Source organism: Somniosus microcephalus, chromosome 11 (genome assembly GCF_052327205.1).
Source record: "Somniosus microcephalus isolate GS21.2 chromosome 11, FLI_Smic_1.0, whole genome shotgun sequence".
In the NCBI taxonomy this organism is placed as follows: domain Eukaryota; kingdom Metazoa; phylum Chordata; class Chondrichthyes; order Squaliformes; family Somniosidae; genus Somniosus; species Somniosus microcephalus.
The window spans coordinates 36035189-36045496 of NC_140997.1; the positions used below are offsets into that span (position 1 = coordinate 36035189).

At 40.2% G+C, this 10308-nt stretch overlaps 1 protein-coding gene across 1 annotated transcript in view; it reads left to right on the plus strand.

Moving 5' to 3' along the window:
• Positions 1-9994, plus strand: part of fam234a (family with sequence similarity 234 member A) — a 42856-nt gene extending 32862 nt beyond the window's left edge. Inside the window, exons 9-12 of the mRNA XM_086000472.1 lie at positions 3200-3281; positions 4758-4907; positions 6452-6563; positions 9292-9994. Of these exons, the coding sequence (XP_085856598.1) occupies positions 3200-3281; positions 4758-4907; positions 6452-6563; positions 9292-9500 (553 nt within the window). The 3' untranslated portion in view covers positions 9501-9994. The remainder of the gene's footprint in view (positions 1-3199; positions 3282-4757; positions 4908-6451; positions 6564-9291) is intronic.
• The last annotated feature ends 314 nt before the right edge of the window (positions 9995-10308 follow it).

Below are 10308 nucleotides of genomic sequence, written 5' to 3' on the forward strand. Positions count from 1 at the left end.
TGGACCGGATATTGAGTGGCGCCCCCTGCCTTTCCACCTGCCGCTAGCAATGACAGGTTGAGGGGAGCGTTATGCTGTTAGAAAGGGTCTAGGGGAGCGCTATTTAAAGATGACCGCTGTCTGCCTTTTTTTGTCGGTGACATTTTTGCTCCACGCATTCAGAGAGAGAGAGAGACTGCTGGAGAGATTCAACGCTGTGTGAAGGAGTTTTGAGTACTGAGCAGCACTTTGCAGATTTATTTTGATTTGCCCTTCCTTGCTTCGCCAGAGCTCTGAGGTAGCGCCTCGCTCCTCGGCCTTTGCACCTTAAGACAGGTGTGAAGTGCCTGATTTAGTGCTCCAATCACCTCCAGGAGCGATAAAAGCCAAGTTTGCTGTCAGAGGCGATAATTAGCGCCAGGCGCTAAACTTTGCGCACAGCCGATAATGGCGCCCCAACTGGGGTGATACTGAATTTTTCCCCCATAGAGTCATAACGGCACAGAAGGAGGCCATTTGGTCCATCAAGTCCGTGCCGGCTCTCTGCAGAGTAATCGAGTCAGTTCCATTCCCCCGCTCTATCCCCGTAGCCCTGCAAGTTTATTTCCCTCAAGTGTCTATCCAGTCTCCCCTTGAAAACATTGAGTGTGTCCGCTTCCACCACTTCTGTCGGCAGCGAGTTCCAGGTCCTCACCACTCGCTGCGTAAACATTTTTTTCCTCACATCCCCCTGTATCTCTTGCCCAAAACCTTAAATCTGTGTCCCCTAGTCCTTGTACTATCAACTAGTGGGAACAGCCTTTCCCCATCTAGCCTATCCAAACCCGTCATAATCTTGTACACCTCTATCAAATCACCCCTCAACCTCCTTTGCTCTAATGAAAAGAAATCCAGCTTCTCCAACCTGTCCTTGTAGCTAAGATCCCCCATCCCCGGAACCAATCTGGTAAATCTCTGCACCATCTCAAGGGCCTTCACATCCTTCTTAAAGGGTGGTGACCAGAACTGGACGCAATACTCCAGTTGTGGCCTAACCAGCGCTTTATAAAGATTCAGCATAACTTCTCTACTTTTGTACTCAGTACCTCTATTTATGAAACCCAAGATCCCATATGCTTTGCTAACCACTCTCTCAATATGTCCTGCCACCTTCAGGGACCTATGCACATTAACTCCCAGGTTCCTCTGTCCCTGCACACTCTTTAAAACTGTGCCATTAAGTGTATATTGCCTCTCCCTGTTCCTTCTGCCAAAATGCATCACCTCACACTTCTGTATTAAATTCCATCTGCCACTTGTCTGCCCATTCTGCTAGCCTTTCTATGTCCTGTTGCAGTCGATTGGTATCATCCTCACTGTTTGCCACACCCCCAAGTTTGGTGTCATCGGCAAATTTAGAAATTCTACTTTGTATTCCAATATCCAGGTCATATATCAAAAAACGCAGTGGCCCCAGCACTGACCCTTGGGGAACACCACTGTCTACCATCCTCCAGTCTGAAAAACAGCCATTTACCACAACTCGCTGTTTTCTGTCCTTAAGCCAGTTCCTTATCCAAGCTACCACAGACCCACCTATTCCATGAGCCTCAATTTTGTTAACCAGCCTTCTATGTGGTACTTTGTCAAACGTCTTCCGATGTTTTGTCAGCATCCACCTCCTTAGTAAATACCAATACAAAGTACTCATTGAGTATTCTAGCCTTGCCCTGCGCCTCTAAGCATATTACACCTTCTTTGTCGATAATAGGCCCCACCCCGCCTCTTACTACCTGCTTACTGTTTACATGCCGGTAGAAGATTTTTGGGTTCCCTTTTATGTTAACCGCCATTCTACTCTCATATTCTCCCTTTGCCAATCTTATTTTCATCTTCACTTCCCCTCTCAACTTATTGTATTTGGTCTAGTTCTCCCTTGAAGAAATAACCTGACATGCATCATACACCCTCTTTTTTGTTTCATCATCTCCTCTATCTCCCTCGTCATCCAAGGAGCCCTTGCTTTGGTTCCCTTACCCTTCCCTCTTGTTGGAATGTACCTAGCCTGTACTTGGAACATCTCCTCCTTAAAGATCACCCATTGTTCCGTTACAGTTTTTCCTGTCAGTCTTTGGTTCCATTTTAACCTGGCTAGATCCTTTCACATTCCATTGAAGTTAGCCCTATTCCAGTTTAGAAGTTCCACCCCAGATTGTTCCTTGCTCCTCTCCATTGCTAATCGAAATCTTATGATACGATGATCACTCGTACCCAAGTGTTCTCCCACAGACACTTGGTCGACCTGGCCCACCTCATTCCCCAGCTCCTTCCTAGTTGGGCCAAGAACATACTGGTCAAGGAAATTCTCCTGAACACATTTCAGAAATTCCTCCCCCTCCTTTCCCTTTAGCCTAGCATTATCCCAATTGATATTTGGGTAATTAAAGTCCCCCAATATCACCACTCTATAGCTCTTGCACATCTGTGATTTCCCTGCAGATTTGCTCCTCTACCTCGCTCTCACTATTTGGAGGCCTATAGAATATCCCCAATAGCGTGATCATACCCTTTTTACTCTTCAACTCTAACCAAATGGATTCTGTTCTTGTCCCCTCAAAAACATCCTCCCTTTTCAACATTACAATGTCTTCCTTAATCAGCACTGCCACCCACCTCCCTTTTTTCCTTCCCTATCTTTTCTGAACATCTTGTACCCTTGAATATTAAGTGCCCAGTCCTCACCGTTTTTAAGCCACGTTTCCGTTATTGCCACAACATCATATTGCCACACGGCTAATTGTGCTTATAGCTCACCAACTTTATTCACCACACTTTGTGCATCTACGTACATGCATTGTAAACCCATTTTTGAATTTTTCGTAGCCTATCTAATATGGTACTACTTCTGCCTCTAATACTAATTTCTTCTCTAATACTATCCAACACACTCACTCTTTCATGCACCTTATTCCTCTTTTCTACTCCTATATGCTGGTGCCCAACCCCCTGCCAAGCTAGTTTAAACCCTCCCTAACAGCACTAGCAAACCTCCCTGCGAGAATATTTGTCCCGGCTCTGTTGAGGTGTAACCTGTCTGGCTTGTACAGGTCCCACCTTCTGTGCTGTATATCCTATGTAAGTAATGAAAATGGATTTGTTTTGCTTGTAAGAATTTTAGTTTGCAGTCTTTATTACGAATGGTACAAAATAACCATTTTGTATTATATATTTTTATTTCCAGTGTGCCAGTACCTGGTTACTTTAACATGGATGGTGTTTTTGATTTTCTAATTGAAGATTTCATTGAAAAGAACAAAAAGAAGGTTTGATATAATGAATACTTCCATATAATGTCACTTAATCCATTTATTTGAATTGACAAAGAATCTTTAGACTATGATATTTTAATGATGGTTATAATAGTTTGATTGACCTCCCCTTTTCCCATTCATCGGGGCCATTTATTTATATAATAATCAGATCATTTTTAAAATATTCATTCTCAGGATATAGGCATCGCTGGCAAGGCCAGCATTTATTGCACATCTCTGTACGCCAAATATTCTTTACTGCGGTTTGATACAACTGAGTGGCTTGTTCGGCCACTTCAGTGGCCAGTTAAGAGTCAACAATGTTTGTATGGGACTGAAGTCACAAAGGCCAGACCAGGTAGAGATGGCTGGTTTCCTTCCCTAAAGGACATTAGTGAACTAGTTAGATTTTTAAAACATTTTGACAACTTCACGATCACTTTTAGTGATATCAGCTTTTTATTTCCAGATTTTTAAAACTGAATTCAACTTCTCAAACTCTTGAATTGGTAGGGAGAAAATGTAGTTAAAATTGTAACATATAGCAATATAATAAACAGTGATTTCTACAGCTGCGGGACATAGGAGCAACAACTGATCATATCCATTTAACAGAATTGTCTGCTTCCCATTTAAAATAATCAACATTTTTGTATTTATGTTAAACTGTACTGAACTCTAAATTAAGTATGAAAAGTGGATTTTGTCTTGCCTTGGGTGCTCCAATAGATAGGATGTGAATTGATGATGCCTGTAGTTTCCCATACAGTGAGTTCCCTGATGGGCAGAGCCTAGGTTTTTCCTTATAGGAAGGAAGAAATATATAAGTACAGGAAACTCTCGATTTACCGGCACCCAAACAACCGGAAATCTTGGTTAACCGGCAAAATTCAGGAGTAGGTCCAGTTAAGTTTTTCTTCATATTAGTGGCCGTTTCTTGATTCTTGGCTGTGTAATCGGGGGTTTCTGCACTTGTTGCTAAGCAACAGGTTCGGGCTTCTTGCACCTGTTGCTAAGCAACAGGGAAGCCTGGATTTGTGGCTGTGTACGGAGCTCTCGTACCTTTTAACTATAACTCTCTGTAATCCGGACTTTTTGATAAACCGGCACCACGCTGGTCCCGTCAGTGCCGGATAAAAAAGTTTCCTGTAAAGATCAGCAGCTGAGCCACACAAATCCATCTCATGCACCTCCACACGATTGACTCAAGTAGCAGCGGCCTGGGAGCAGGTGGCCTACCTCCCCCTCTTGTCTGAGGAACCATAAAGGAGAGCAAGATAAATGTTAAATGTAAAAAATGGTCATTTTCTTCTGAACTGTAAAGGAACCAGTAAAAACTATACTAGAAAACGGCTACTAAGCATTTGAAGTGAATTGTGTAAGTAATTAGCTCAATATTAATGTTTAAAACAAAAAACTTCTTTAAGTTGGGCTTGTTTTCTGTTTTTGCTAGGAAGCATAAATATCTGATACTGATTTGCTCTCTAGGTTACTATTGTGGATGGTAAAAATGGCAAGACGCTGTGGGAGAAAGATTTAATATACAGGGAAAGCTGTCCAAAACCATCCTCTGTCAACACTGTATCCGGATCAACGTTTCTTTTCTGGGGTGAACTTCCAACACAAACCAATGTTTCTGTAAGTCTGTTATTTGATACTAGTGAAGCAATGCCGTTTATGTGAAATTTAGGATTATTACCTAATAAAACATGATTATTTTTTAACAAGAAAAACAATTCAGTGCCCTGTTAAATTAGTGCCAATGTTGTTGTTAAAGCAGGTATTTTGAGCTAATGTTATGTGAAGGGCATACAAAACCACATAGCATTTAGCTATCCAGAATGTTTTTATTCAAACTTTAAATAGGATTCTGCTAGTGAAAGGTTAAAACTAATATTTTTTATTATTAGAATGTATGAATAATCTGGGAGTGCCTGATAGCACAATAGTCCATGCATCAAAGTGCAGTCTTCTCCCCAAACCTTTAGCAAAAAGTGTTCATGATCTCATTCAGAGCTGTCTATGGGAGACTGAGAAAATAGCATGTCAGCTTGGGTTTTCTCCTTACAGATCACTTAAAATCAGAAATTAGTATTTATGCCACGTGTTTATCACTGGTAATGTTTTATTTTCTTGCAAGACTACTTGTAGAGTCAGTAAAACTAACATGGTGAGGGAAAGAAGCGAAAGACAAAGCAAGGGAGAAGTACCTAATTGCTTCATGAACTCGTTCTTCACTTCAGTCTCTTCAAAAACAATCCCCTCCGTTATCATGCCCTTATCTAATGAAGATCTGTAATTTTCAGAGATATGTTTATCCCTCCATTGATCCTCCCTGTTTAGCAGCCACACAGAATCAGATATCTTGATCACTGATCCATGGCCACTTTGCATAATACAGACATTATGATGATTAGCTCTGTACCTCTTCATCACTGTCAAAAATAGAGTATCCTTTTACAAATCATAATTTTTGATCCCAGCCAAGTGGGCAGCAGGGATGTGCCACAGCACCTCCGGTTAGGGAAGTTGTAGTGGGGGGCAGTGGGAAGAAGCAATCTGGATTTCTTCTCTCTATCACTATCCAGTGATCGTCACTGGAAAATGCATTTGTATGGACATCAGATGAGGATAGGATCAGGTTCAGCTGTGATGGCTTAACCCACCTCAATTTCTCACTGAAAAGATACCAGTACTGTTGGCCTGGACACGAAAAGAATACCCATTTGTTGGAGGTGAGAATTAACCATACTCCCGGCATTTAAGTTTTAATGTGTTTGCATGATAAGACATGGTTTTCCAAGATAAATCACATGAGTGTGGCCCACACTCGTGTATTTGATTGTGAGTCTGTCGATAAGTATCTTGTATACCTGCAACCACTGCTTCCTACTCTATAGCCAATATACAATTTTGAAGTGTTTTGTCTTTTATATGAATAAAATGTCAGATTTTAATTTATTTGACTTTGTTGAAGTCTTTTAAAAGATTGCTAATATGACTGATGTTCATAAAATCACAGAACATTACAGCGCAGAAAGAGCCCATTTGACTCATTTCTGTGCCGGTGTTTTTCTTCAAATGAGCCACCTGGTCTAATCTCACTCTCCATATACCTTTGATCATTACTCTTTTAAAATAATTTAGCGACGCTGTATGTTTTAATCTTTTTTACTCCTCAGATGCCAGAAGATTTAACTGAGAATAGACATTATCTCTATATGGTTCATCCATCACATCCAAATGTCATTCTGGAGCTAAAAAACAGTACTGAGAATGTGATCAACTTTATCAGTAAGTTCACCTACCATTTAATGGATAAATGTAATCCCTATCGTCCGTTACTAATAAATTTAATGTAAAATGCCATACTTTATTTTGCATGACAACTTGTGGAAACTAAGAATGAATTGGATGTGATCCATCTTTGCTTAATTTAAATTTGATGAGGTGTATGCCCTCAAACGTGTATTGATTTGACAGTTCCCACAAGGGCTGAGTTGGTAAAGGCATAACTGAGGTATACAGACCAAAAAGTCCAGGGTTTGCTACAGTTAGCTAAACCACTTAGCAGATTCAGCCAGAATAGAGGCAGAAGCACTACAATTGGCTGCAGCACTTTCAACTAGAGAGGAGCAAATCTGGTTCCTGATAGCATTCTGTGGAAAGTCTGCATGTGCAGTGAAGACCCATGTTTGTACCAGATATCAGGACCTTCAATTTCTTCCAGACAAAGCTCCAAGCACAGTTATGTATGTAGAACAAATGTATTCCGGAATAATTAGTAGCAATGATACAAGTCTGCAAATGCAACAGCAGTTCATGCGCATTTCCTCTCTCTCTTCACAGAACCTTTATTGATTTTGCCAACATCCTTGCTCAGAGGTGGGAGGAGTCATACCTCCACAAACTTGCAGCCCAGTCCCTCAGAATTGTTTCATTTCCCTTTACTCATTCTCTGACATTTGTCAGTAGATATCACATCAGATAGCCATGTAACAATCTTTTCAAATAAATGAATAGGTTTATTATGAACATAGAAGCATATAGGACAATAAAATAACAGTTTGGTCCATTGGGCCAGCATCAGAGTTCAAAAATAGAATGCACCGTTCGCTACTTGTATCTCTGTCAATTGGTTTTTATCCCTAGATGCCTGTCCAGCTCCCTCCTTAAAAATTACTGTGTTGTCAGCCTTGATCACTTCCCTGGGTATTCTATTCCAAACATTCACCCCGCTCCCACCTTCCCTCTTATGAGCTTCATCCCTGTCTCATTGTTTTCTGGGCTATGGTGAACAGTTTTTAGGATTCATCTTATCAGTACACGTAAGAATCTTGAATACGTTAATGAGGTCCTGTCTCAGAACTCTCTTCTCTAGTTTAAACAAACTCTGCTTCTGTAGTCTCTCCTTGTAGCCCAGGTGCGTGATCCCAGGTATCAGATGGGTAGCCAATTTTTGCATCTTTGCCAATCCAATAATGTCCTTCCTTCCTTTTAATATGGTGACCAGAACTGCAAACAGTCCTCCAAATAGGGAATAATTATTGCTCTATAGGTTCAGTATCGCTTCCTGTATTTTGTGCTTTATTTGATGAACTATATGACCCAAGATCCAGTTTTCCTTGTTCATCAGTACTGCACACTGCGGAGACGATTTCAACAATCAGTATATACCAATACATAGACGTTTCAACAAATCACTTCGTGCTCTGACAATTAGTTCAAACTGTTCAACATCCTTAGTAAAGTCATGTACCTTTGCCAATTGTTGCAGAGCTCTGCAATGTTACTGCAATCTGTTTTTCAGTGGATCTAACAACAGGTTTCTGTTTGCTCGATTGAAACCTGTCTCTGATTAGCTTTCTTTCAGTGGGACACTCCGTCCAAATTTCAGTCAGTTAGCAGAGGCTCACAATTGGCAGTTGCAATTCAATAATAGGTATAACAGGAAAAGCACTGAAAAATTCTCATTTAATAGACAACCATGATTGAGTTTTTCCAACTGGCATTCAAATTTTATGTTAACTACCCTAGCGAGTCTGATGCGCATACAATTTGCTATTGTAAGGGCTGGATCTACATTAGATCTGATGATCATCAATGAATATTGTTGAGTTCTTCCCTCAGCAGTGAATGCTGCACGTGTCCAGTAGGGCTGTGAATTGTCTCTCATCAATGTAGGTAATCAGGTGTCCTTGAAAGTGAATGTTGTCTGAATGCTGGGGGAATTCTATATCCCATTTTAAAAATGCAGAACTGCCATTTTGGATATTTAGCAGTTCAAACATAGAGGTAAATCTAAGAGAGCAATCTTTACTATAATAAGCACAAGATAAACAAGGTCTTCAATTTCTTCCAGACAAAGCTCCAAATGCAATTATGCATATCAAACAGACATCTAGTAACAATTATACAAGTCAGCAAGTGCAACAGCCCTTTGTCTGCGTCTGTCTGCCTCTCGTCCCTCCCCCCCCCCCCCCCCCCCCAATAGAACCTTCTTCATTTTGCCTTTTTCCCCCAACTTTCTTCTCCCTTTCTCACAAGTGCAAGGAGTCACCTGCCCACAACCCAGTCCCTTAAGATTGTTACAATAGACATCATATGGGGACAGGATTAGCCTTGCTTTGCAAGTGGAAGGGCCGACCCTGGCCAACAGTAATGTAGGGGGTAATTTTAACCGTATCCCCTCAGCGGGAAACAGCTTGTAAAATGGGCATCCGACCAGTTCTTGCCAGACAGGTTAGATTAAAATGACCCCCCACAACCTTCTGTTAACTGATTAAAGAATGTTGCTAATGGTAGTCATACAAAAATGCCTGGCTTAGGTTGAAGGATTGAGATCCAATGAATGTCAACAGTCTAAAATGGGGAGAGAAGAGGTGGAGAAATTTAAAGTACATGTAATTATCACATACCTGCTACTATTTTACCACTGTTACTTGAATGTCCTTTTGATGGTATAGAATTATTATTAATGCTCCTATGAGAAAAATGACCAACATCATACGTTTTATTGCAGCTGCCTTATTTGAACAAAGCAGACATGCTTGCAATGTACTGCTGATAGGGCAACCTATAGGGAGCGAACCAGGACCTTTGATGATCACCAAACAAAAACTGAAAGATGCCATCTCTTTGAGCACGGTTAGACGTCTAAACAAGGGGCACGATGACTTCAGTGATGACGAAATTAAGGGATACTTGCATAGAATGAGATACAGCAGCTAATGGTATATGGAAAAATCTATGAAGAAAACACTCCTTCTGTCTTTATTACTAGATCTATTTATTTATATAAAATATTTGTTTTATTTCTTGCTAGCCAAAAGCATTTGCTTGCAAAATATTGTGTTTCACGAATACTTTGAAGACGGTTCATAATTAAGCCTTCTGGCTTTAGAGTTTCGCCTGATAATTAGCTGTCAAAAGGTGAATTCCAAAATTCATGTTAAATCCTAAAACAATGATGTATTAAAGCAAAACAAAGTTATATAAAAAGGCTGTGCTCACTCCCTCACCATAAACAAGTAGGATAACTATTGCAATAGTACTCCCTGATACAGTTCATCAGGTTTTGCATTGAGCAAAGCGTTTGCTGTGATTTATTAACTAAATCCAAAGCTTTTTAATTACAGACATTTTGTTTCATTGTTGATTTGAAAAGCATGGTTTTGCTCTCGTATGACTTTTTTTTAACTAAATAAATTCAGAAAGAAATAATACCCCAAAATCAACAGGTCTATCTTTAACCTGAATAGTCTCTCTTGGACTCATTTGTGTTTTTTTCATTTGAAACGCAAGTAAAATGTTAACCTATTAAATAGTATAAACTTCGTATGCAAAGCCTCAAGGAAATGCATAGCAGGTCTAGAACCTTTCAATATTTTAATTAATCTTTAAGGTACATCTCTAAATAATCCCTTTTTGTTCAGGTGTGTGAATATTAACTGAAATTTACATTACTTGATCTCAGTCATTTGGGGAGGAAAAATACCATATCTGACTATAGTGAAGCTTCAGGCTGACTACTATTTTC